The sequence below is a fragment of the Electrona antarctica genome (assembly GCF_951216825.1).
Source record: "Electrona antarctica genome assembly, chromosome: 4".
In the NCBI taxonomy this organism is placed as follows: domain Eukaryota; kingdom Metazoa; phylum Chordata; class Actinopteri; order Myctophiformes; family Myctophidae; genus Electrona; species Electrona antarctica.
In genome coordinates this window covers 30,910,540-30,938,524 of record NC_136809.1, presented here as the reverse complement: position 1 = coordinate 30,938,524, position 27,985 = coordinate 30,910,540, and the positions used below count along the sequence as shown (strand labels likewise).

Here is a 27,985-nt window from a genome sequence, read left to right as displayed (position 1 = left end):
AATCAAATGTTTAGTTATTTTTATATTTTATTTAGCCAAGTCAAGATCCCATCAAATAAACCACATTAAACCATTCAAGCCTGAATAATCAGGCATTCATACATTTCCACCTTGAGAACACAAAACATCACATTTTCCTTTAAAAAATAGTGCCAGAGCAAATGTATATAATATATTAACACAATTTGTACTGATTGCCATTACATGACATTACCAATAAAAATGCAAGACAATAGTTTTCCAACCCTGTATGGATACATTTTATATTTTATCAGAAGAAAAGTCCACCAATACCCTTTATAATGAAATATCAAAAAGAGATTAAAAAAAGATAACATAGGCAACATTCTGCCATCTAAATGATAGTCTGATAGTATGATTTAATGTCCTGTTGCACAAATGGGAGTCCTAAATGTCCATAAACGGTGTTCATTATTCCTGCCATTGTCTAATGTTGGGTTAACTCACAAAAATGTGTTTTTGATTTTTATAGTGTGCTAGGGACTAGCCGGATTAACTTCTAAAATGTGCCTGCAGTCCCCTACCCAGCCATCCACCACACAGATTTGACTGTTGTCACAGCAACTGGGACTATAGTTCAGAGGTCATAGGGTTACTGAAGGAATGGGCTGACTTTTAGGAGCGTTTGTTTGGGGGGACAGGGGGTTAAAGTTGCTGATCTCGATAGCAGGGAAAAAGAAGTGCACAGCAACATGAAAATGAGTGAAAAGGGGCATTGGAATACTGAAAGGCATTAACTAAAATAGTATGTCAAGATACCACAGTTCTGTGGTGCAAGCCAGGGTGATATATCAGAGCCCAACAGTGGCTCTGAATGGCATCACTCAATCACTGACATTTCCATTTCCCCCAATTTCATCCCCAACTTTAGCTGAGGGTTTAAGATTTTGCACACTTGTTTCTGTTAACTGTGCTGTGCTGTATCATGTTCTATTTGCCCTCTCAGAATCAATAAGTCAAATCCAAGAGACTGAACTGACATGAGTGGATGGATGTTGCCTCCTGAGAGAGAGATGGCAGAAAGTGAGATAAAGAGACCAAGAGTAGGTAAAAGAGATGGGACACGAGTAGTAGAGTAGTAGTAGATAGAGAAATGGATACTCTGCAAAGGATCTCTATGGACAGGCAATCCATTTTAGGCCAGTTTTAACCTGGATTAAGTCATGTGTCTCTGACATGGGGCAAGGGGTGGATTAGGGTAAACTCTGTGCATTTATATCTGGTCGATACGTTGTCAGAGTCAACACTCTCGCATCATTAAAGATCAAACATGAAAATGCAAAGTTTGCAAACCTAATTTACACTAGCCAAATATATTGTGTGGTCATCATCGGTATACAGAGATTAGTCCATAGACTATAGTGCTTTCTTACAATGTTTATCATGCATTGTAAAATTATACTGAAGGAGACATGCATTTCTAAAATACATAGAATGCATACAAACAGGCTACCACCTGCATATATTAATAATGCAATAGTTATGTCATTTAACGTCATGGTGAGGCTCATAAATCATTCCAATTAGTCCACATATGTCAGTCTGGATGTAGCCTGGAATCCAGCCTGAATCGCTACATTCCTCTTTTTCTCACTTTCTCACAAAAAAACCCCCACAGAATGTAGCAAGCAGTCTGGATCCCAGACCAGTCTGGATGCATTCCATAATGTGAAACTCCTGTCATGTCATGTCATGTCATGTCATGTCATGTCATGTCATATGGACAGACATACAAATATGCATTGTGTACATTATCCCTACACAACAGTCTGTTGCCTCTCTGCTGGTGCCAAGAGCTACTTGACACACATCACAGTGACAAATCAGTATTCATGTATGTTGGAATATGTTTCTTGACATTGGAAGTGGTACATAGTACACAGTGGTCAATTTTCCAACAAAGACATACAAGTTAATTATGTAAAGAGGCCTATTAAAATATGCCTCCAAATGTGCGATGAGTAAATGCTAAATAAAGTGTGGAGGGAAAAGTAAATGAGGTCAATAAAGAAGTAGTTGACAAAGAAAAATAAGATGAGGCAATCCAAATCCAGAGCTCAGCATTTACCATAATATTCACAGCAAGCCATAACCTCAGCCCCACCCCCCACAACTAACCCCAGCAGGCCACTCTCCTGTCTCCTTGGTGACACAAACACTAATCCCTCATTATGGGATGTGGCTGTGACGCCCCGGAGCCCCACTTTTTATTCCCATATCATACCCTCGCAAACGGTGCAGATTACTGTAATCTTGGAATACTGGAGCAGACAGATTAGATTAAGCTCATTATACACACACACAATAAAGGAAGGAGTTAAAGACACCCTAGTCCCCAAGTTACACTTTCTCTCACACAGACGACAGGGTATCTATAGATAGTAGATACTCTCCATCTGAGATGATCTAATAATAATCAGGTGTAACTCATCCCAGATAATTGCTCACTCAGGCAACTCTCAAACCAAAAGGAAGAGAACATAGGGATAATCTTTTTGGGTCAGTTTTCTGTATTGTTTGGATTTTCTTTTCTTTTTTATCTTGTGTGCAAATAAGCATTCACCTCCCAATAGTATCATTTTAACTGTACAACATTTCTGGGTCCCTTTATTCAATATGACCATAAATGTCCTCCAAACCGAAATACCACGGTAAAAAAAACTGCCAACATAAACAAAGGGATCTTTATGCATCAGTCAAAAGATGTGGAGCAGCTTGTGTGTCATTATGCTAAAGGTAACCTACTTGAAGCTAGCCTTGTTAGTGTTATGTTGTGTGTGTTGGATCTAACTTAACAGCTGACTGTTTACTCCTTTGCTCTCCCTTCTCCTCTTCCTCTCATCTCACACAGTGCGTCTCCTTTTCAGTGATTCCAGCTAAAGAAGAGAGTTGGAAAACAGAGGATGAGAGTACTGATGTAACATGAGGGACAATAATAGCTCTGCAGGAAGGCATGCAGCCATTTACCTCACTCTCTACCATCTTCAACCTGCCCAGAGCATCCTTGGCAGCTTCCTGTTCCGGAGAAAGAGCAAAAGGAAACATTTAATTACAAGCAGAAACGCATGCGAGCAGAAGCAAAAGCCAGCCCTGCACTCACCCTGTTGCCTTGGCTGGAGAATTTTTTCACAGAGTCAGCAAGCCCATGAGCAAAGCGCCGCAACACGTTCTCATACTCTGCACAGATGGGGAATAGGAAAATACATGAGTGAGAAATGCATTGTTGTTTGGATAAGATGTGTGTGTGCGCGCGTACGTGCGTGCGTGTGTGTGTGCGTGAGACCTGTCAACTGAGTAGGAGAGCCTCTCTCTAGGTATGCTTTCTGCCACTGCAATCTGTGGGTAATCTCTTTGTGTTGATGAATCAGGTCAGACGGTGGATCCCGTCGGTTCTTTCTGAATTCACCAAGCTGAGGAGAAAACATGAAGACCCAACAAGACCAGATCACTAGAGGCTCAATCGAAGCTGCATGGGTTAACAGACAGCCCACCAGTCAACAGCATTGTAACTGTAAAGCACTCGAACCTTCCTCTCCAGCCTTTCCTTGTCGTAGTTCAGAAGACTGAAGCTGTGGAGTTTGTACTGAGGCGGCGAGCTGCTGGAATGACTGCTCCTTGGATGACCGCTCGGGTCATTCCTGGGCTTGGACCGAGGAGATGGGGCCTGGTGATTATTAACAGTAACAGCATAGCACCATGCAGTACAGAGCACAAGGGGAGGTAAAGTAAAAATGATAATAAATCAAAGTAATTCTAGTAGTAATCACACAAAGATAAGCATTTACAAATGCAATTATATAAAAGTTAATCATTAAGCGGGGCGTGACATACAAAAAAACATATCCTCTGACCAATGTAATTTTGTACACCTTTCATAGCTTCTACTATTCCATCACACCTGTGTGAAGTGAGGGGCGCTCTTATCATCGTACATCATTTCATTCCGGCCAATCAGAATTTGCGTCCTCACCTTCGTCTTCAATGTTTGTGTTTACACAACGTTTGTAAGCTGGCCATTCATTGTCAATGACATTCAATGTTTGTATTGGGACAAACGCTCAAATCTGGCCATTCATTATCAATGGCATTCAATGTTTGTGTTAGGACAATGTTTGTGTTTACACAAACCCTCAAAGCTGGACATAGGAGGGTCTAGTGCCCCTCAAAAACTGTTAAGTATAAAATGTTGAGCACTCTTCCAGTGACCTTCCTTAACCAGAATTGCAGACAGAATGTTGAGTATCCCATCACTTTTTAAACTTATTTGTACTTTTTTTCTCTCTTATATTTACTTGCCAAGCAGAGTGTGCAAGTACTGCGATTGGCTGGGTACAGTATGTATGGGTCTGTCGGTGTCCTCTCTTGTTTACATTTGACGTCACCATCAACAGCCAATAAGGGACCACCATTCTTTGTGACGTAACTAAGGTACGTTTCAAGGTTGGTATAAGGTCAATAACGGGTCTAAAGGATTTAGAACAGCAGTTGTATTAGACATTAGTTAGTAGCACTCAAAGTGGAGATACAATACAAAGCGGTGATGCCAGTGGTGATGCCAGTCTGTCTGTGCGTCGCTTGGCCAATCGGAGTGCGAGTTGGCAGCTTGCTGTGTATGTCGGTGGTCCCATTGACCCTTTGGATCGCCTCCATGTGTTGGTGGCATTGCTCGGCCAATCAGGGATTGGCTGATGACGTAACTATGTGTGTTTATGTAAAAACATGTTTAAAAGACGTATGTGGATGACGTAACCAATTCAAGTTTATAGTATATATTAACTATATATGTCAGTTTTTTCAATAACTTGATTGGGGTCTGCTTATAGCTCAGTAGTTGACGGTGGAGACCCGGGGCGCCAAACAGAATGTAAGTTGACAAGAGTCAGAGATAAGTTGCGCACTCTGCTCGTGCACAAGTAGGCCATTCATAGCCAACTTCTGTGCAAAGCTAGTTTATACTGTAGATTTCTCAAATTTTCTATAAATAAATAGTTTCTTTACTTAGAGGCACTAGCCCCTACTATCCATCTTTCCGGGTTTGTGTAATGTAATGTGATGATTTGATTGGCTGAGCAAAGTACATATTGAAGATAAAAGTGAGGGCAGAACAGTGAAGATGCCAAAGGTGATTGACCGGAATGATATTTGTGATGATTTGATTGGTTGAGCAGGGAATGTGATGTATGATGATATCCCTCACTTCACACAGGTGTGATTTTTCTTCTATTTGGGGGAGTTTTTAAATTATTAAAAAAAACAACACATTTAAGAAAGGTGGAGTTAGACTTTAATATATTAAAGTCTAACTTATGTTGATTAGGTGATGTAAAACAAACATTAAATTCTCTTTATTGTTAATGGCATTTAATGTTTGTGTTCGGGACAAGATGACGTAAATTTTCCCTTCATTGTCAATGGCGATTTTAAAACAAACATTGAACTAAAAACAAACATAAATGTCTGTCCATTGTCAATAGTGTTTTTAAAACAAACATTGAACTAAAAACAAACATTAAACCTGTATATAGCTCCCCTCAAAAATGAAAGGATTTTTAGAAATACTGATAATATATCAAAAACTTGCAAAACTATGCATTGTTAGCTTGTAGTTAGTCTATTTTCATGAATGCATTTTTAGCTTTTGCTTGGGTCTTAAAAGTTTGGAACCACTGTTCCAACTCACCCTGTCTTTCTGTCTCTCTGGGGGAGAGGGGGAGGAGATGGGGTCAAGGACCAGCCACTTCTCTGTCACAACCTGTAGCTGAACCCCACCGAGAGGTTCTCTGATCTTCACCCTCACCTCCAGCTTGCCCCCTGTGGGTTTACGACCATCCAGCACCTATAAAAACATGTACATGGTTAGATGGGGAGTGCGGATTTTGGCCCGTGTTTGCGCCACATGGTCACGCCCCCGAACTTGGGGAATTAATGTCATTGGCACCAGTAGCAAAGTGTATATTTATTAGGTGTGTGTGTGTGTTTGTATTTTAATTTGCAAGATCCCCTGATTGATATCCATTACAGCAGGGCTAGTTTATTTCCTGTATTTGCTCGTCTACTACTTTTTTAATTGGTTCATTACGGTATCCACTTCTTTACACTGACATTTTGCCAAATGTTAATTTGCGCTAAACATACCGCTATATATAAAACTTGTTAAAAAAGCTAGCTAGTGAATGAGACAGGAGACAGGTGGTGTTGTGCCAGATTGTGGCCATGTTAGCAGCTTGTTTTGTAATAGGCGGTTGTAGAGTAAAACAGATTCTCCAAGAAAGAGGATACATACATATCAATATTAAACATTCGATTATAGCGCAAATGTTTTAAATGAATGTTCAGGATTTATCAAACGGCAATTTATAATTGTTATTCAGGTGTGCCTGTGCCACAAGTTGAAAAACCCTGGCCTAAAATGTGAAATAAAACCTTTTGCATTATAGGCAGCACTGACCTCTATGATCTCACGGATCTCACACTGGTTTTCTAGAGTATCCAGCTTTAGCTGAGCACTGCCCACCACCTTGTCAGTCTTAAACAGGCCGCTGAAAACAGTAGAAGACGTAGAGTACAGAAGTCCATTACAACTCATAGCACATATAGACAGAGAAATTGGCTGTCGGAGAACATATACATATATATAACATATACATATATTGCAGGAGTGGAAAAAAAGACTAATGTTAACATTACCAGTTCTTCTCAGTTTTAAAGCTATACTGGGCTGGGGACTCCCTAAAAATGTTTTGGCCATGGCTCGCGACCCTCACCCCGCCCCCCACCTTAAAGGGATTATTTCCTACCTTGGGGAGCAGGTATAGTAGGTTTATGTGAACACTCATGACAGTTTTTAAGTTGCTCGATTCAGTATTTAGATATTTGATATTCCTTTTAGCTGCCCCGCCCCCTTTCTATACAAACCCATAACTTCAAACTCCATTTTACCATGATAGGAGTGTTCACATAAGCCGTAGTAGATAATAAAATGACCAAAAGTTTTTTTAAAGTGAAATATCCTTTTAATAATAGAGAAAATGCATCATAAATAAATACTTAAACCAGTTAAGGACAGTTTAGGTATGTACATAGGCCTATGTAAACCATCCATTTTCCAGCCGCAAAAATAAATACAAATATATAGAAAAAGAAAAAAAAATACGCATTCATAAAATACTCTGGGGACCCACACCTGTTATACACTACTAGAGCTGACCTGTGTTTGGTCTTACCCCTTATGGATGATCTCAAACTTGATGCCTTTAGACTGGATCACCCGTTTAAAGGCTCGATGATTACGGTTTATGTTCAGTTTGAACTGTTCCTTGAACTCTGGACTGTTAGTGCTCTTCATTGTGCTGGTTTTGTCCCTCTGGGCCTCCTCCTATACACACACAAATATACAGTATATGTAGATAGATATATCCTCTAATTGTAAACTTATAAAAGAAAGTTCTGAAACTTTATTTCGGTCAATACTTTCTCCCCCAATACCAGATCAGTCACATTTACAAGTTATAACAAGGTATAACATGTAAGGATTGTGCATTCAAGGAATGAGCAACACATCTAACCAAAGAATTGCCTAAATCCTCCAGTTGCAGGGCCCATGCTCCAGTGCCAGTCACACACCTGTAACTGGCACACATCTGTCAGCACTTGAAGCTCAAAACGAGAACAAATACCAACAGAAGAATATTGCAGTGGATATTGGCAAATTGTTTTGGGGGTTCTACACACACGGTTAGCTGTGTTACTCATTTCACGATTGCACAATCCTTACAAATTGAAGGGGAGAAATAATCTAGTTTCCGAAACCCTTTTTTAGGATTTTATATATCTCATGTGTTGGTGTTATTTTTGTTACTTGCATTATGTGCATTTATTACATGTCATTTTTTAAAGCAGCACTATGTAACTTTCAATTTACAATTTAGGCATTTAGCATACGCTCTTAATCCAGAGCGATTTACAGTACAACACATGGTAATACATCAAATACATAGAAATAGTCATCAAGGATCATAAGCAAGCTAAGAACCTGACATAACGGTAGAATATCTGTACAATGAAACTATGAGTATACACTAGAGAGTGCTATGTCTACCTAATATGCTATCTAAATTAAGTAAGTAATGTAAGGTCCTCTTCTACCTCTTTCTTCTGATAAAAATGTCAGCATTTTTGCAGGAAACCTGGTTCAAGTGCTGACATTTTTACCACTGAGCTAATAGAGCCTGCCTGCTTGTTCAGGGGATAAATTAAATCTTGACTCAATCTGTGTCTCAGTAGAAGAGCAGGGAGACACAATACAACCACCCCGATTGTCTAAATTATGTTGAATTAACATACTCTACCATTGGACAAAATGTAGTTGAATGCATTAAAATAAAGTTACATAGTGAGGCAGTCTTTAAATCTGAAATGTTTACACATCAAAACTCTGGTGGCTGAGTGTGGAAGATTTGTGTAAAACGTGCTTCTCACCACACTGGGGAAAGGAAACTCAAACTTCACACTGGAATCCAGATCACTGGGAGAGACACCTGTTATCAGAGAACAGAGAAACAAGCTAGTTAGCAGTGTGCAGACGTATGTGTATAATATACAACTATAAAAGTGACACAGAATTCATTAGCACACCATGACTATTTAAAGGACACGACTTGTGATAAAATCAGTGTTACATGCACAAAACACACACAGGGTTACCTTGGGGAGCAGGTAGATTAACACCCCTAATGATGTACAGTACCATGTCATTAGCTGTCAGGTTTGGAAATATCCTAAAACAGAAAAGAAATGCACACATTGTGACCAATCACACAACCAACATCATATTATGTCGCCAGTCGCCAGTCAGTTTGGGTGAAATGCTACAGTCCCTATAAGTGTGAGACTGTGCTAGAGCCAGACTGTGACTGTGGTGGGTGTGAGTCACTGAGTCCCAGCGTGTTGCTGTGTCCATCTGGACAATAAAGTTCACTCATCCACAACAATGCTAGCCTATGAGCACATGGCATGCTCTCCGAGTAGAAATGTTAATAAGCACTATGCACACACTGGCCTACTTTGCATTAGGCCCCTTTCCAACTGGACAAAATGTTTGACTTTTGTCTTTCGGTGGGAATCTATATTCATTGGTTTAACAGGTGCCCGACCATACTGTTGGAGTCACTAGTGCAGCAACACCGTCCTCTGTTCATTTCCCAGTGGAGAAAATGGTCAATTGTGTTCATTGGAACCCCTCCCCAAACTGGAGGCACCATAGCGGAATTGAGCCCCAGTCTTCATGGTTCAATTGCATATTTTTGGTGGATTTTATTGTCTTTACAAAACCTCCACTTACCATTTATTGATTGGAGCAGAACATTGTGGCTGTACTGCACAGCTGCCAGGTGTTAATATGCATAACAGCGCACATGTGAAGGGACATTAACTAATTATTTATATCCTCTCTGGCTGGGGGTGTGCCAAATTACAGAATATGAAGAAATTAATGAGACAAGTGAGCACTTTTTGACAGCAATAGTCAGTTGCTTACTTGACAGTGTTAAAGGTCCTCTCCTCACTGTGACACTTGGGAACAGGGTGGCCCTTGGCATGGGCCTTCTTCAGTATCTCTATGTTCTTCATGCATTCCTCAGCCAGCTTCTCAAACCTGTGTGGAGTTAAGGATCTTTATAAGGATACAGTATAGCAGCACTAGTAGAATCAATTACACACACACACACACACACACACACACACACACACACACACACACACACACACACACACACACACACACACACACACACACACACACACACACACACACACACACACACACACACACACACACACACACACACACACACACACACACACACACACACTTACTTTGCCGTCTCTGCCACACTGCCCATGTGTGTGAACTGTTGGGAGTAGGCCAGACATTTCTGTACATGGAGAGAAACACCAATGGCTAAGAGATTTGACTCAAAAGTACAAAAGTCGGAAAACTACTACTGAAGAGGCGATGGGAGAGCTTTCAATATCCCTATTAGTCTCAATATCCACCACTAAAATTATAGAGAATATAGCAAAAATCCAACTCTTTGCCATTATGGATTAAATACATTAGGAGATCTAGGAGATCTGGTGCATTTGCCTGTTAATAAGTAAGCATCTTAATGGGTTTGGGAGGCACCAGTCCTCACCTCATGTTGCTGTCGCAGGAGCTCCATAAGGTGATTGTACTGCTCACTGGAGTGAGGGGAGAGAGGGGAGATACGGGAACGAGCCAGGGAATAGTCCTCCTCGCTGACTGGCGCGCTGGGAACCTGCAGACAGAGGAGAGCATCAATCAGAGGCGTGAGGTTCCAAAAAAAGGAAACTTGCCATTTTAAAGAGACCGTTAAGGAAGAATGCAAAACAGAAGGTATGAAATTAATGAAGGAAGGTTTCGGTGAGAAATGTGAGCAACATTTCAGGCACACACAGATTGATTTTACGTTTTTTTTCCCCCCACACACCTCTGACACACAGTCACACATAATCCTGAGACCTCACTGCCACAAAGAAGATGATCACTTTACTTTCTTTATTAAACTTTATTCACACTTAGTGACTAAACACAGATACATCCTGTATGTATCTGTAGTTATCAATACATTACCTTGGATATATCTACAGGAAGGCCAGCCTTAGCAGCACAGATCATGGGATCCAGTCCCTTGGCGTGTCTGAGGTGTTGGGCTGCTCCAGTCATGTCCTAGAGGAAATACATTCAATAAGTAAATCAAAAAATGATAAAAGTGCAGAAGTCGAGAGATAAATATACAGTATATCCTGTGTGTGTGTGTGTGTGTGTCTAACTATAAATGCACCAAGTCTCTGTGTGTACGACTGTAATCCACGTAATTTGAGAACCGTTCGCCCCACCGAAAATTAAATTCGACACACACGTTCCACACCACCACAGGGAGTGCAGTGCCCGATGTAGAGTCGGTCGGACCCACGGTTGTCCAGAACCACCCCAAAAAGGCCTCTGCCCAGGCTCTGGACCGGGGCCCTGCCTAAGGACCATATATGGACACAGAACTCCTTAAGATGGCCTGTTCTGACATACGAACCCTCCATATTTGGGCATGGCTGACACAGAACTCCATATATATATATATATATATATATATATAGAGGAATAAAGGGACACAGAGAGTCATACAGAAATCTGACATCATTCTGACGTCGGGCATAAAAGGGACACAGACAATGTCTGGGTGGGGCATTCATTTCCAACTTGCATCATTCCAAGTAGGCCAGCGCCCAACGGACACCGTCGTAGAGGCCCCACGGGAACCTCTCTAGTATATAGTAAAGACAAAGAGAAAAAGAGAAAAAGTAGAAGAAAAAAAAACTAGCAGAAAAAAAGTCGACAGCCTACCTTCATCTGCTTGGATCGCAGTGCCGCACGCATAAATGCCTGTCGCCGTAGCAACAGGAAATCCAGTTGCTGCTGGGCTACAGGGATGATTAAAAAAAGTCAAACTCGGTCTTAGGACACACACTCAAAGTCAATTCGGGGACGGGGGGACTGCACCATTTTCCTGGGAAAATAAAAATACTTTTTATTTCATTTTATGGCCCTTATCATTCCAAAAGGGATTGGAAGAATTATATCAAAAATTGCTTTTTATTTATTTATTGAAAAAAGTTTATTGTATTAGCTGCAGCTATACAATTACAGTTATATGCATAAACATTATGTTCATGTATATGCATTTTTGTCAATAAAAATCCAGTCAGTCTATCACTCAAGCTACATTATTTACTACCTGCCATGTTTTAAACATTTTTTAATGTCTTAAAAAAACTTCAAGGGGCTATGCTCTCACATTCTGACCAAAATAAAATGCATATGCCTCTTCTGTTGTATCATTAAAGACACAATAAACAAGTTTAAGAATTGTTTTCTTTTGTTGTTTCCGAAGAACATACAGTAAATAGGTAGGGCCTATATATTGTAGTCTAAGAATTCTGGCAATACTGGATAGTATACAGGATAACTACATTCTAGTAAAAAGCTGCTGCCTGCATAATAGGACATGAGGACATATACCTGTTCAGAATATTGTTAATAGCAGCTAAGAAAGCCATCACGAGGAGATGGTTGAAAGCAGACCCTCCTAGAGGAGCACTGGATGGAAATTATTGAAGAAATATATCTCATGGAGAAAATGACTCAAAATCTGAGGACCAAGGCAGAGCTATTTGAAAAAACGTTGGGAAATAGAGTGAATAGTGTGCCCCCCCCCCCCCCCCCCCCTTGTTGTTTGGAAAATAAAAATCAGATCAGTCTGAAGTGAGTGGTGCAAGAGAGTTGGTACTCATACTCAAACATAGGGATAAAGATAGTGACATAGCTGTTCCTTGGAGTGGTTGCACCACTCAAAAAAAAGCTGCTGCCTGCATGTTTGTTTAAAGATTGCTGGGCCAAACTCAGCTTTGTGTACCAATTGTTGGATTTGTAGATTTACTGCTTTGGCTGCTTTTGAAGTGACAGCCTTCTTAGGGCTGGTGTAAAAGCCCTTCAGAAAACGATAATGACACTTATCACACTCCTCTCATCTGCTAGCATACATTTTCTGGCTCTCTGTCCCATTCTTCCCTAGCTGCCAAGTAGCAGTCCAGCATATCTGGAGCCTCTATCTTCCCTGCCTTTCTCTTCTTAGAGAGCTGGTTGGGGTGCTTTTCACATCATTCACGCCTCTGCCCTTATTTGTATCCTCATCATCTGTATTCTCACTGGCGTCAATATTACTACTAGGTTTTTCAAAAATGGTGATGAATGAATGATTGATCAGTGTTTGCCTTAACTTGGGGCAGGTAGTAATGTAAGCACATACAGTAAGTTTTAACATATTTATAAAGCATACAATAAGCCCTTCGCTAAACCCCACCCCAAAAGCCATTGTCCAATGCCAATCCAAATAGTTTAGCAACCATTGCTAAGATTGGCAAGCTTTCGTCACCTCATAGCTGTCAATGTAATTTTGCAAAACTGTGTTGCTGAACACGTACACAGCTTAACGTTGCCAAGTTACACAACTGAACCACCCAGGTCATGGCAATAATACTAATCACCGTAGTCTTATATGCATTACATGAAAACTCCGGTCAAATGGTTGTTAAAGTTCATTAGTTGGATACTGTTTCTCCCTCTAACATTTCCTCGTATTTCTAGTTTATTGAAATAATGTCATGCACATTTGTCCAGAGCATAGCCTACTGCAGGCCTGGTTGACTAGATGTAGAAGACATTTTGAAGCTCTTGCTACTGAAATGATCGATTTATATAGAGAAATCACACCATTTAACATGCATGGGTGAGAAGGAAAGCTTACCATGTCTCCTAAACGTTGCTAACGTGCCTATTGGACAAGGATGGGTTGGGGAGGGACTTAGCGAAGGGCTAATTGCATTACTTTCCATGACCCAATTATTTACATGTTAAGATACAGTCTACTTTCCATAAAATAATTTAAGAAAACCATAGACTGTCTTTTTTTAGTTATCCCTGGGCCCTGTCCACCTGTTTCATCAGTTTCCTCACTTCCTCCAGTTCACCAAATTGTGCTTTTATGAGTGTGAAAATGTAGGACTGTAGGCAAACACATTTAAACTAAACACTTGCACACATAGGGGCCGCCCTAGTGTAGTGGTTAGAGCATATGCCTTTCATGCGGAAGGTTGTTGGTTCGAACCCTGCCTGGGGTCGACGTAGGTTCCAAATGCCAAATGTCAGATCTGAGCCAAGTCTCCCGAGGAGGCGCGTCCATAGCCTGTCCTGGACGATGCATCCGGACGTAAATACCAATCCGCCCACTTGCTGTGCACACATATGGACAGACCTACCTTTTGGTCCCAGTTTGACATCTTGAGAAGGTGCTGAGGAGCCTCTTGGGGCCTGAGGAGCTGGAGACTTGGCTGTGTGGTTGGGTGGACGCACTGCAGGCTGAAGAGAGAGAATGACAGGAAGATGTCAGACTGGGACTATGGCACTGGATAGAAAAAAAGACAATGTCCGTCCGTCAGTCCCACTAGGACAAGGACGGTGAGGAGTTTCACAAAGAGAACATATAACGCATATTCTTCTCACTTCAGCTCCCCACCAAACGGGTGCCCTGACCAATCTGTAGAAGTCGTTATTGCAGTGAAAGAGACCACCCTCCTACACCCAGTATTCAACATCTGGTCTCCACAGCGGTCGGCAGGAACCTCACCCCTGCCCTCACCCCCCTTCCACGTGTTCTGATTTAGTTACCTTGCCAACCTCTCCTGTGCCACCCTCCTCTTCCTCATCTCCATCCGTGTCCTGATTGGCTAGTTTCATGGCTGTTTCCAGGACACCCATGAAGTTTTGCTGACCACCTTCAGAGCCCTGGATTGGAGGACAGCCTAGAGGAGCAACACAACACCCACACATTACACCTAACTATGTAAAAGAACAGATTACACATGTCTCTGAGCACATGAATCTGTGTAAAAGAAAAATCCCTTTCCTTTCATAAATAGTCAAATGAACATGGGAGAATCACATGGGAGACACATTGTCATTAGACCCTGTTTTGTTCGGTTATAAACTCATCTCTTCAACTAATTTTACCTCCACTTCCCTCTCAGCTTAAGGAATACTGTCTGGGTGCTATCGCTCCAACTATTGCACAGCACCTTTGAAGTTACTGATCAAGGAAGTGATGTGACTAATACAGTTAGTGATATGACGTTAGCAATAAAGCAAGTGAATCTACCATTAGTTCTACAGTTGTCATGATGTTCAGAGTCTCTCTAAAAGAAATGTCACGATGAAACGTATTGACCTGGTGGCACCGGGAGCTCCGCCAGGTTGACTGGTCGACCAGCTTTGTGGGCTCTGATGGCATCCTGGTATTGCTGTTAAGAGACAGAATGATGAGGTAACAGGTTAATTGTTCATTTGTTATTCAAGAGATTTTCTGATTTGAACTTCACGACAAAACGAGGTATTCCATAAATATCGTGCTGGCTGTCGGCCCAGTTGCAGCACAGGAAAACAAGGAAGTGAGTTGGTCAAATAGAATAAAAATGTGGTTACTGCATCGTCTATTTCTCACTTAAAATGTTTTCAAAAACATTCTTGAGAGCAATGTTTAGCTGTAAATTACATTGTGTGGTTGTTTACATGGCACCAGTGCAGCAGATGCTTTGAGGCTTTGATTAGACAGCGGTCTGTTATAGAGCGGAGAGGTCATTATCAGTAAATAACTGAATTCAGCGATTGACCAATCAGAATCAAGCATTCAACCAAGCCGTGTAATAAACATACAGTACATAATCTTGTGTACCTTAACAATGCGCTGGTGCATGCGGGCCTTGCGCTCATCTCCTTTGCTCTTGGCTCCCTCTGCTGCCGCTTTGTATCTGTCCATCCTCTGCTGCAGGGCCTCTGCTATACTCCCAGGGACAGGCAGGGCTTTGGAGGAGGCATGGACACGGACACACAATATATAAGAATTTATGCTACGGTCGACAGATCACACACACATCACATACAGATGGGTGACAAATAAAAGGAAAAGCCAACAGTAAGTGAAGTAAGGTGGCCCAACATCTTACTAAGGCTGCATTCACTCATATAAAACACTTGTCATTTCCAATGGAAGTCACATGGTTTGATAAGACAGTCTTGTTTGATGGGGGGAGTGGGGCAGAACACAGCCATCAAAACAAGACTGTCATGTCAAACCATGTGACTTCCATTGGAAATGAATTGGAGCGGCCATTAAACACAGACAAGACACCAGACAGACACCAGACACGTGTCTTGAATGTGTGACAGTGTGAATGCAGCCTAAGTAATAAGGTGTTGTATGGGACAACACGAGCCACAGCGTTGATGTGCGTTGTTATAGATTGTACAAGTCTCAAGTCTCTGAATGGAACACTATTCTTTGGCGTGGGGACTCTGGGGAGCGCTGTAAACACATCCAAAATAATAAAATAGGTATTCAATTGGGTTGAGATCTGATGCCTGTGACGGCCATATAATAAGATTCACACCATTCAGTGACACATCATGTACTGTGGATGGGGGCATAAGAGCTGCAGAAGCCACTCACAAATTGGGTTAAGCATTCAGGCCTGTACCATTCTCTTGGTACTGTATATTTGCCCACTTGGGAAGATTATGGTGAAGGATGCCTTTTCTTTTTTTGGCCAACTAAACTGGCAGCATTCTCAAGAAGCTTGACAGGACAGAGAGGCGAAAACATAATCTTATCTTTTCCCTGCCATGTTGACCTTTTGTTTTTTTCTCTAGTCTTTCTTATGACAAGAAAAGAGATGATACACTTTATGACACACTGATTGATTGTATATAAGACACCTTACTTGTTTACTGTTGTTTGCTCAGTAGTATTTTTGAGGGGCGCTAGCCCCTCCTATGTCCAACTTTTGGTGTGTGTCCACAAACTTTGTCCTACACAAACATTAAATTCCCATTGACAATGAATGGAGAATTTTACATCATAGTGTACATTTTACATCATAGTCAAATTATACGCCATAGTGTAAACACAAACATTGCGTAACACAAACATTGATGATGAAGGTGAGGACGCAAATTGTGATTGGCCGGAATGAGATGATGTATGATAATGTACGATGATAAGAGCGCCCCTCACTTCACACAGGTGTGATTTTTACTATTATTATTAGTGTTGTTATTATTCCTTGATGCATCTTTTCTTTCTTTTGCCTCGTTTCTACTGTATACTAGAGTAATTATTTTCTTTTCTTATACTTGTATGTACGTTGTAACCTTAACTGCTGTGCCGCCTCTGGGCGACTGATACTTGACAAAGACCTCACGGTCGAAACGTTGTATGTCCTGCCTGTTGTGTCTCTGAATAACATTTTTTTGGAGCATTATAAAATGCTATAAAAAGCCCCTGCTTTTTTCTACGTTGTCTGTTTTAACAGTTTGGCTCAGCACCAAGAATGGAGGATGCGCATTACATATCTTATTCTGGACATCATTGTACAGGCCACAGGTCTGTGCTACACCTTTTTTATTCGTGGCTTCTAGTTGTACTAATACATATTGCATTACTGTCATCGAATGTGCGCTTTTGACCACAATGTCTCACCATTATTTACTGATGTAATGCAGTTCTTATTGAAGCACTTACGCGGTCTTTGTGACTGAAGCTCCTGCCAATAATGAACCCATTGAGATCTTTATCTTGATTTTGTCAACTGGGCCTGTTAAACATTTGTATACATGCCACTGAATGCTAAGATGCTAATTGCATACAGTTGGAGGCCATCGATATTGTCCCTTTCTTTTTGCTGAGGTTTGCGTGATCTGCGCAAAAGGACAGTTATTTTTATGTTATAATTTAGCTATTGAAAAATAGCAGATCTACAAGCTCATAGCGTGCCACCGAGTGGCGCGCTACGAGCTTGTAGGTCTGCTATTTTTGAAAAATCGTGAAAATATTTATTTCAGAAAACTGGAGGATTTAGAAGGATTTTTTTTAATTTTGAGGTCAGGCCTAAATGGGTCAAATGATAAGGGACAATATCGGTGGCACCCAACTGTATACATGCCACTGAATGCTAAGATGCTAATTGCATATGATGCAAGGCACCTGTATGAAAGCATTCACATCTTCACACATTTCTTCATGGGAGAAGAAATGATTTATTATCACCTGCCCATCATTCTAGGTAGAGAGATTCATAAACTCAGTTGTGGTTTACTGGCAGCTTACCATCACTTGCCACCTGGGGCACTACAGCAACAGGAGCCGTTTGAGGAGCCGGTCTGGAGGAGGACTGAGGAGCAGAGGGAGCAGAACGCTCTAGCACCACATCTCCTGAGAATGGCCGCAGAGGACAGTTGATAAGGTTGTGACGGGCATAAGAAGGGGACAAAATGAGAGGGGATGGGACTAGGAGAGGGAAGCAAAGCAGAATTTCACTGTGATCATCTCTTTTCTAAACCTTCACTACATTCTCTCTGATCTGTTGCCCATAAACAGCCAGAGTTGTGGCTGTGGATGTGGTTGTAAGCAAGAATGCCGCTAACGGAAGGCTTTGAAAACGATCCTGATGTGGTGAAATGTAATGTGAAACCTTTTCATCTACAATTATGAATTCTTAATAGACTGGTAATTATTTTCTCTAATCTAGCTTGTTCAAGGCCTACCCCCCGCCCCCCCACCGTTTATGATGTTTTGCATAGTATTGTATATTTGTCTGTCATTTATTGTTAATCTTGTACTTTCCTATGCTTTCCTGCAAACTGCTAATAAAGTATTCAATCAATCAATATGCCATGCTAAGAGATTCCACAGACCAGGTGATGGTGGTAGGGAGGCGAGTTCTACAGGCTCTCCTCTGTCCAACGCCGCCACCACAATATCCAGTTTCTACAATAAAGAATGTTACACAGTGATTAGGATCACATTAACAGACACTCTGATTCTCCTTTCTCTCTAATTTGCGTTGTTGTAGGACTATTGTTCATTAATTCATTATTACTAAGTTTACCCACATTTGGCTATAGTACAACATTCCTCCATTCAAAAAAGTTTTAATCTTAGCGGCTAATTAACCGGTAATGCGTTTCAGCTACCGGTTAATAAAATGCCTCAAAATGGCCATCCATAATACGGCCAATATCAGCCGATAATATCAGCCTTCAGATAAAACGGTTAGGTTCTAGTAAAAATATCCTCAATATCACAACAATAGTAGTACACCGGTAGCCATTGTGTTACCTTGGCAACAAGGTAGTGTCGTTTGGCCAATTCTGTGTCTCCACACTGCTTGGCTTGAATGGCAGCTATTTTATACTCCCTCTGCCTGGACAACACAGTCTGTTTCACCTCTAAAATGGGTGGAAATGTGGTTGGAATTAATGGTGTAGTTGAGCAGAGATACATACAAAAACTAGGAATCAACAGAGAAAATGGAAGTTGTAGAGTGAACTAGAATGTCAAATTGCTCATGGGAGCCCAGTGACATTAACCACGTTAACGTTAAGTAAAATCTTACTAAGCACAAACGTTATGGAAACTCGACCAATTACAAATAATAATAATAACATAATAATTATTATATAACACAATCCTAAAACACTCACATGGACACGCTCACTCATACACTCACACATTCATTGTTGTGTTTCATTTTTAACTAAGGGAATGCAATGGAAATAAGCTTTTGGCTTTCTTGCATTTATCCTTTTGATAGTGATGTATAACTATGTGCATTTTTCTGTACATGTAAACATTGTCAATAAACATATCAATCAATCAATCAGTTAAGCCGATGAATCGGGTTAGCCAATCAGGGATTTATACTGGCTTACCGAGGCAAAACGTGACGTGGTACTCTACCAATACGTGAACGGTTTAGGTTGACGATTGATTGAATACTTTATTAAAAGGCTTTGGGCCAAGCCCCTATAGGGCCTAGGCTTGTTTCCATTGTGGTCCTCTGTATAATATCGGAATCGGTGAGAATCGGTATTAGCAGATATGACCCTGCAAATAATCGGATATCGGTCATTCATAATCGTGCACCCCTACATACAAGTGTATGTACTGTATGTGGAGAGATGTGTCTGTGTGAGCATATATACCTGAGTGCTGAACATTAGGCTGGCTAGGGGTGAGAGGAGAGATGGCAGGTGTGTCTGGAGTGATGGCAGCAGCAGGTTTCTGTGGTGGAGTAAGGAACTGGGGCCTAGCATTTGGGGCTGGGGAGGCAGCCTCCCTAAGAGGTTTCAGATTGGTGGGCGGGGCGGGTACAAATGCCGGAGCTGTCAGATCCCGTTCCTTGATTGGTTCAGGTTGAGACGCAAGGTTGGGCTTTCCACCTGTAGCAACAGGAGGTGGGATCGCCTCCTCGTTGATTGCCTTTCCTTTTTTGACAGAAGCCAGCATGGACTGCAATGTCTAAGATGAAATGGGAAAAGTGGACACTTTTACAATCAACAGAATCAACATACAAATAAGAAGAATGATATATAGAGATAATAGAAAACATATACTTTGAATGGATGGAATGATTTCCCACAGGAAAAAGCATATTCAAGGTTGTGATCTGGGTGTTGGTGGATTTTTGTGGGGCACCAGCCCTCCCAACATCTGGCTTTCGGAAATTATGTCATACGGCTATGGACTTTTGATGACGTAACCAGCCTGTGTGATTTCTGGTCTAGAGGGGCGGGTGACGGTCGAAAACAGGCGGTGGATCCTATTGGTTCACCGATCTGAGCTATCTCATTTGATAAGCATTCACCACTATAGAAAACAAGGTTCCTTAGTATGCAAAGACTTGATGATAAAAAGTGAGGACAGAAAAGTGAAGCCGTAAATTGTGAATGGCCAGAATGAGATGATGTATGATGATGTATGATAAGAGCGTCCCTCACTTCACACAGGACAGGTGTGATTATTTTATTTTTTGCACTTTACCTTTAGGCCACGGTCATATCTCCGGGCTTTGCTGGACTCCCCTGCTGCCTTGGCATTGGAAATGGCTGTCTGATACATGTCAATGCGCTCCACCAGGTGAGACTCTAAACCTGCTGGCCCACTAGGAGTGGTAGGGCCGCTGCGGGGAGTGACACCGGAGCTTGGGGCAGTTAGAGTGATGGCAGGAGGTGCAGGCTTAGGAGCTTCATCGTCCTCCAACACCTCGTTCAGTTCTGCCTGTAGTGTGTACAGTACATACACATACACAATCACACACAATAATGCATTTCTAAACATTTTAGTTGCTTAACCCATTAAGACCAGAGGCAGATTCTGCAAATGCCTTCTAAATGAGTAGTTCTCTCACACGTTCAAGCACTGTGAGCTTGTATATCTTCTATTTTTTTTTTAGATGCACGATATTGAAATTATGACCGATCTCAGATTATTTGCAGGGTCATATCGGCCGATACCAATTCCGATATATTACATTAATATATTATATTTTTGTTTTGTTGGTGAAAGTAGATGGTAAGCCCCCCTCCCCACTAACAGCTGATGCTCTTAAAGAGACAGACAGGCAGACTGGCTCTCTGTGAGTACAAAGCCATTGACAGTTACATTACTATTGCGTCATCAATATCTGTGATATCTGTTTAAGCTGATTTGATATGTCATTTTTATGGCCAATTTCGATACTCTACTGATTATATCGCGGGAGTAACAAGGATGGATAGGATCAGGAACGTGTGTGTGTGTGTGTGTTGTATTGTATGCGTGAGTGCTGCACTGCAGACGCAAGCAGCGGACATGCTCATATGCCCACAATGGTCCAGGACTACAGGCTGGCTGAAATTCACTGCGCAAAATGAATCAAACGGCACGTGAGCCCGAGCCTGTTGGTCAGGTATAGAAACGGCCCAAGCCTGGCCCGTTTTGCCTGGCCGGGCCGGGCTCTGGTCAGTCCCAGTTTTTATAAACAATGAGTAAATAAAGCCAAACCTCTCTCCTAAAGCAAAAACCACACCAAAGGGTCGGGTCGGGAAAAAACGTTTTTAAGGTAAACCACACCAATGCAACTCATTGAGTTGCAAGGAATTGCATTGGTGTGGTTGACCTTAAAAACAGTTTTGTCCCCACCCAACCCTTTGGTGTGGTTTGGGCTTTAGAGTTCCCTAAGCCAAGAAGCTATATTGAATGAGACTGAGAGCACTAAAATTCAATCTAATCTTAGCACCTGTCCTGCAAAAACACTGTACATAAAAACAATACATGAGTAAAGAAATGTGCAAGTCTGGTACCATTAGATCATCATCATCATCATCCAGATCTTCGTCCCCACCCTCCTCATCATCATCCAGGTCTTTCATACAGAGAGCAGCCATTCGCTCTATTTCTGCCATAGGCACGGGAGCTAGATATATAAATATATATATTTAGAAGGATCACTCCATTATGAAGCAGGCAGCACATCATTAGGGGTTTAACATTATTGTATCAACTGGTAATAGGTGACATTTAAATTGCCGGTCTACATCCCCCAAAATGTATATTTTATTAAAAGACAGGCAACAAACAGGAAAGCGTTTCTTTCTCACTTCTGCCTCCACTCTTCTTCACCGGTGTCCCTCCACCCCCTCCTCCCATAAGGGCCAGGAGCTCTGCTTCCAATTCCTCCTCATTCCCACCATCATCCATCCCTCCATCTGGGGATAGGTCAAGGAGCAGTCCCAACTGAAAGAGAGAGAGCGTGAGTGATGGATAACCATACATACACTGTAAAATGCTCAGTGTTAATTTATCCATGTGTAATTCTGATAATGTATACATTTAACTAAATGGACCCAGTTACATTTGTACAATTTTTATAGGATGTGTACAGTATGTGTTTTATCTGGACCATGAGTCCGTAATAAGGTTTGAATTGAAATTAATTTAATTAGCCAAAGCATGTTGCAATCAATGTATTGTAATGTAAAGACCATTTAGCTCTGGTCCATAGCTCTAATGGCTTCATTAGATGCAACGGCAGCAAAGGACATTGGGGCTATTGACCAGAGCTAGGGTGAATTACCTGTTTGGCCCTGGCTGCACCCTGTCCTGACCCCCGGGGAGGGGGGTTCCGACTGCGACTCATTGACTGCTGATTTCTAAACGTTAGTTGTAAACAACCCAGGTTATACAGTTAACACACTACTTTTAACACCAGCCACAATATTGGCCGAAATCATAGATTAAAACCTGCACCTGTTAGCTGTCGCGGAGTGAGCTCGGCTAACGTTAGCTCATAATAATAGCTTGCAGACAGGTATTTTTTTTATAAACAATGTCAGTGCCAGCTTGGTATTTACCCTGTCTCACCACGATCTTCACGGATTGACAAGTTGCGGACTAAGCATTTACTTATTCAACTACACAATGTAGAAATGTAAAAAGAACGTTTATAAATAGCAATACACAGAATTGTATTCTTAGGTTGGGTTTTAAGTGTCAAAATAAGCAGCACGGAGTTATGGAATTTACTTCCTGCATAGCGTCTCCAATAGCAACACGAGTCGTGGTTTACGGCTTTCGCGGAACACGCCCCATTACTGACGTAAAACCTGTATGCATCTTTACCTGGAAAGCCTGGTGAGGCGAGGTTAATCTTTACCTAAGAGTATCTTTACACTACAGTACCTGCCTGCCTGGGAATTATCAATTTAACAAGAAAAGTACAGTGTCAAGTGGAGCGGAGTGATGTATAAATAATCTACTTTCTCAGATTTTTCTCGAATTATGTTTATACAATGATTGATTCATTTATACAATGAATCAACTTCCCATTCCCACTTTTGCCAGCTAACGTTCAGTAACTTCAGTTGCCTTCACAATGTTTTGAAGTAAATCAGCTAGATAGCGTCAGTAATAGGAACATTACATGAGCTGGTTCATTAAAACGTGTTTTTTTCAGGAACAGAAAATGCCCAAAAGAAAAGTGAAGATCACCTCAGAGACAGGTATGTGTACTCACTACTCGGTATGATTTTTGTCAACAAAGTGAGCTACCTAACCTTGTAATCCATCAAGGACTGACTGATTGATTGATTGATTGATTTTTTTATTTCACAGTATGCACTATGGGTACATAATGTACATTTCAAACAAAAGTACAGATCAATACAAAAATAACAACCTGTTTCCATGCCTCATGTCATTAGTATCTTTTCTGTCTGTCTGTCTGTCTGTCTGTCTGTTAGAAAATCTCCCTCCGCCCCAACTGAGGTCACTGTCCCTGAGGTCTAAAAAGATAGATCACCTGTATGAAGAAGTTTGCCCATCTGATGATATTTGTACCACACCCCCCCAGCAGGTAATTTCAGATTAATACAACTGAGTTGAAAAATAAGTAAAGTAAAAATGCTGTGTTTGAACTCCTCTCTCATGTCCTCAGGACACGGAGGAAAATGCCACCACAAGTGCCTCTTTTCAAATTCTCAAGGCCAGTGTGCAAGGATGTACCAAGACCGCTCAACTGGAGAAGGGGGAAGAGCATACAATTACCTCCAAGCAAGAGGGTGATGTAGAAGACAAATCTTCAATGGCAGTTAGCGTTTGTGCAGAGAATGTAATAGCTGACACAATGGGAGGAACTGTACTGACATCGCCCTACAAAGATTTTCAGCTCAAGAACCTCACAGTAGTAATAATCAAGTCAAGTCATAACGAGGGTGAAGAAAAAGGGAAAAAATCAATGAAGTCTCCAATTCACTTACCAACAAATCATTCGCAGCCTTACCAGCCAGCCTCCCATGGTGGTGAGATCGTGGATGCAGCCTGTCCAAATGTCTGTGAAGAGAGACAGTGCACAGGGGGAAACGTGGACCACAGAATGGAGACAAGCCAAGGAAACGAACAGGTGCCTAACAGGCTGTGCAGTGGTGATGATGATGAAAGGACCGCTGCAGTGGGCTTACCAACCAAAAAGAGGAGAAGAATGGGAACCTGTGGTCTGACCGAGAAGGAGAGGAGTCACTTCTTAGAGACACAAAACCGTGAAAATACAAAAAGCTGCAGAGAGGGAGCTGATCAAGCAGAAATGGCTGTTAGAGATGGAGGAGGCAGACAATGGACAGTTACACTGAAGAAAGATGACCCATGTCAGCATTGTGATAATGAGCCTGACCTGGTGAATGAAGACAGGATTTTGTCAGCCTCTGCCCCACCCTCAGAAGGGAGGGTCACAGAGAACTGGGCGATAGAGACAGAACGGCCGCCAGGATACTGTAGTGGAGAGGACAGGTTAGGATCCTTTGTTGAGAGCCAGTGCACAAGGAAACACCTCACTCACTGACTGACAAACTTTTCCCCTCACACACAAGCGCATCGAAGAAGCCAAAACTAAACTTTAAATGTATTTGTTTTCACCTGCATAATTTTAACATTGTGTTTTTTGTATCTCTCAGGGCAGACACTACTTCAGAAATGATGAGTAATGTATTGAACCAGGCTGGTGGAGCTGTATCATGCCCAGAACAGGAGATCCACCGGGCAGTCCCTATCACAGAGCCTGGTCCTGGGCTAGTCATTGATAATCTCAAGAACGATCCAACTGCAGAGAGTAAAGGTGGGCTAGTTATTCCTGTGATTGGGGAGGAGCAAGAACTAGAGGAAGCCACTGAAACTGTCACTGAAAAGTGTGAGAAGCAGAGGAAGGAAACGGACGATGGGTGTGGAGCAACAGACTGTTATTCTGCCATCACACTTATTACAGCCAGCCCTCAGAATGCAGGGATTGAGACAGGGCATCGGGAAGGTGACCAGACATTGTCTCCACAGAGGGAGAGTGTGGCCAGGTATGCATCTATGGAGGCTGTTGGAGCTGAAGCTGTGCCTCAGGATGCAGACAAAGATAGTGATGGAGTCCCATCCACCGAGACTGGTATAGGAGGATTCAATGGCGGTACAGAGGAGCCTAATGAGGTTGCAGCAACACCTAGTGGCCCAGAGAAGAATGAAAACGTGAGTGGTCAAACATCACAAAAACTGATTTCTGTGCTGTGTGTGTGTGCAAGTGCGTGCGTCTGAAGTGTGTTAGATTAGATTAGATGTTTTTATTATCCACAAGGGGAAATTGTTTTGCTCAGGTCAGTGCATACATTTAGGACAATACATAAATATCCAAATACAATAAAACACCCAGCAAAGTACTAGTAAAATCATTCTAAGTTTAAAACAACTAGCAACCTAAACTGGACATGAAAAACAATGAACAGAATACACTAACAAACACACGCTCTGACCATCGCGAGTCGCCAGCGTGCAGCGCCTCCATTAAATTGTGCTGTTCAACTGAACTTAATAATAATAACCTTACCTTGGCACTCACCCCTTTCCTATTACCTCTTAGGGCCCCCAGACCAGGACCACCCCCAGCCCGTTTGGATCTTGGTCCCTGAGTTACATATCTGACTCTCAGCTGAACAACACCGTGATGTAAGTTAGAGGAATGGATTGGGTGGACACTACTACTAGTCTTGTGTGGACAGACTGTTGCCTCCTGCAATTTTCAAATGCTTACATCATACAGTCTGGAGCACGGAAGCTCTGATCATGAGTAAAATATAAAGTGGAAGTGAAGCCTCCTCCCCATTTCCGTTTTGTCTTTACAGTCACGCAAATGTATCCTAATATAAATAAAAATCATCTAAACATATAGCTTGCTGCTTAGAAATGGAAATAAAAAATAAGGTCTAAAGATATTTGAAAATATATTTTTGTGAACGGAAATGGCAGCTTCCTACTCTGATTTCAGGAGGTGTAGTTCCAGACTATATAGCATTCGGAGATTGTGGAATAGTTGTCTGGCTATGCGAGACTTGGTGGACACAGACACATGCTCATGGGTGGAGGAACTCATCACTCCATCAATCAATTAATCAGAGGTGTGTGGTCTGTAAATAAGGTCCTCTCAATCTCCATTATGTTACATTATGTTATAGTATGGACAAAGTATAGTGACAGCTGACAGGTGATACTTAGACCTACTTAGACCTTCATTTCAGGGACAAGAAAAGCAGAGTGTAGGGGTGCACGATTATGAAATTATGACCGATAACCAGTCTCTGATTATTTGCAGGGTCATATCTGCCGATACCGATTCTGACCATTCCGATATTACAGTATATAGGACCACAATGGAAACAAGGCTATTAATAAAGTATTCAATCAATAAAGTTCATGCTGTGATCATCGCATATGTTTCAAAGCCACCTCTGTAACCCATCCTGTATTGAAAGTGCTTCAGTTAATTACCCAACCACCATTGAGATCCTTCAGATAATTTGCCCAGGGAGAAAACTTCAAGGCTCTGCTTTTAATTAGCTCTCAAGCATGTTGGGGCAGTTTATAATACAATGTGATTCCATCTTCTCACTGCTCCTGTCAAACTATCTTCAAGACAGACAAATACACCGGTGGCACAACTATACTCTTTGGCTTGCAAAGTACATCTTTGTGATGTCACTGATCACATGACCCCAAGTTCTAGACCTCCAGTTCTAGGCTAAACAGAAGTGCAGGACTTTTTAAAAAAAAAATGATTTCCACATCTCTAAGGTATATTAGATCCATAACATCTGTTACACTTCTTACACTATACCTTCTCCCCTGTCTAGTGAGAAAGAGGTGGTAGAGAGGGATGGAGCTCCTGGTTCTTTAGACGGCCATGAAGATGCTACAGAAGTGGTCTGTGGGATGATCAAGGAACTCTCTGCGCTGAAGTATGTAATACTGTAGCTGTTCTAGTGTTCTACCCTCCCCCATTTCCAATGCAACCAATCAGACATGTTATGCATCTTACAGCCTGTTTTTTGTATCCACGATTTTGGATCTGTGCTTTGGTCTTTCAGGGTTAAATTAATGAACACTTATTTTACTGTGTACTACAATACTTTCCATTCAACCAGCAGGTGAAGGCCTTCACCTGATTAGACAGTTTAATTTCATGTAATTCCACAAGTAAATATTATATTCACATCAACTCAAAAGTAGCTTCAACACCACCCAGTTAATTTCTGCCTCTCTCCTCCCTGTGGTGACCTTTTGACTTGTGCTGATTGGTCAGTGTTCCAACTGCTCTTAGACCATTGCCTGTTTGATTGTATAATGTAGACTGCCTGGCACCATCTGCCTTTACCTCTATATGATTTATGATTTTCTAAGCTTAACAGGCAAAAATGGAAATAGCAGACATTGCTTTCAATTATGTGACTTTACCCACTCTACTTTCTAGTTGGATTGTAATGGTCGCCCATGATGAGTTGGAGAATTTCGACTGTGACCCATGCTCGGACTAAATCCAGACCCAGGACAAGTCAAGTCAAGAGCACCCCCACCTTTCAACTTTGCCAATCCACCCTGTAAACCTCATTCCCTAAGTTCAGTCATGTTAATGTTTGCTATACAGTTTCTAATGTTCA

General features: G+C 41.6%; 2 protein-coding genes across 8 annotated transcripts; one reads left to right on the top strand and one right to left on the bottom strand.

Moving 5' to 3' along the window:
- Positions 1–9: 9 nt before the first annotated feature.
- On the bottom strand, positions 10–23,062 carry cc2d1a (coiled-coil and C2 domain containing 1A). 3 transcript variants are annotated; one of them, XM_079500344.1, is made up of 28 exons: positions 22,877–23,062; positions 22,600–22,675; positions 22,124–22,259; positions 21,827–21,939; positions 20,526–20,762; positions 19,688–20,003; positions 18,822–18,931; positions 18,398–18,470; positions 17,811–17,915; positions 15,381–15,508; positions 14,877–14,949; positions 14,321–14,454; positions 13,912–14,011; positions 11,441–11,517; positions 10,673–10,768; positions 10,215–10,337; positions 9,895–9,953; positions 9,557–9,673; positions 8,725–8,798; positions 8,500–8,558; positions 7,245–7,396; positions 6,470–6,560; positions 5,702–5,857; positions 3,548–3,664; positions 3,305–3,431; positions 3,122–3,198; positions 2,989–3,036; positions 10–2,897 (listed from the first exon to the last, which is right to left on the bottom strand). In XM_079500344.1, exons 2-28 carry the CDS (start codon positions 22,660–22,662, stop codon positions 2,865–2,867), a joined length of 2,994 nt encoding a protein of 997 aa, XP_079356470.1. In that variant the 5' UTR covers positions 22,663–22,675; positions 22,877–23,062; the 3' UTR covers positions 10–2,864. The 3 variants fall into 3 exon arrangements, with proteins under 3 accessions (XP_079356470.1, XP_079356469.1, XP_079356471.1); XM_079500343.1 differs by having other exon boundaries at positions 3,548–3,685; positions 22,877–23,061; XM_079500345.1 differs by lacking the exons at positions 10–2,897; positions 2,989–3,036; positions 3,122–3,198; positions 3,305–3,431 and having other exon boundaries at positions 3,561–3,659.
- LOC306922617 (uncharacterized protein) lies at positions 22,180–27,981 on the top strand. Of its 5 annotated transcripts, none has more exons than XM_079500348.1 (8): positions 22,180–22,275; positions 23,479–23,524; positions 23,765–23,877; positions 23,959–24,806; positions 24,971–25,526; positions 25,915–26,000; positions 27,182–27,286; positions 27,799–27,981. In XM_079500348.1, exons 2-8 carry the CDS (start codon positions 23,488–23,490, stop codon positions 27,860–27,862), a joined length of 1,809 nt encoding a protein of 602 aa, XP_079356474.1. In that variant the 5' UTR covers positions 22,180–22,275; positions 23,479–23,487; the 3' UTR covers positions 27,863–27,981. The 5 variants fall into 5 exon arrangements, with proteins under 5 accessions (XP_079356474.1, XP_079356472.1, XP_079356476.1 ...); XM_079500346.1 differs by lacking the exon at positions 22,180–22,275 and adding an exon at positions 23,059–23,156; XM_079500350.1 differs by lacking the exons at positions 22,180–22,275; positions 27,799–27,981 and adding exons at positions 23,059–23,156; positions 26,320–26,449.
- The last annotated feature ends 4 nt before the right edge of the window (positions 27,982–27,985 follow it).

What these genes read in the sequence shown, in the direction of transcription:
- cc2d1a (XM_079500343.1), bottom strand. Translation starts at nt 22,662, where the DNA reads ATGAGTCGCAGTCGGAACCCCCCTCCCCGGGGGTCAGGACAGGGTGCA. An exon ending in GCCTAATGTTCAGCACTCAG is followed by an intron (nt 18,932 to 19,687) that starts GTATATATGCTC and finishes CACCCATTTTAG; the next exon opens with AGGTGAAACAGACTGTGTTG. An exon ending in GACACTACCTTGTTGCCAAG is followed by an intron (nt 18,471 to 18,821) that starts GTAACACAATGG and finishes TCTTTATTGTAG; the next exon opens with AAACTGGATATTGTGGTGGC.
- LOC306922617 (XM_079500346.1), top strand. Translation starts at nt 23,133, where the DNA reads ATGCATCTTTACCTGGAAAGCCTG. An exon ending in GAAGATCACCTCAGAGACAG is followed by an intron (nt 23,525 to 23,764) that starts GTATGTGTACTC and finishes TCTGTCTGTTAG; the next exon opens with AAAATCTCCCTCCGCCCCAA. An exon ending in TACTGTAGTGGAGAGGACAG is followed by an intron (nt 24,807 to 24,970) that starts GTTAGGATCCTT and finishes TGTATCTCTCAG; the next exon opens with GGCAGACACTACTTCAGAAA.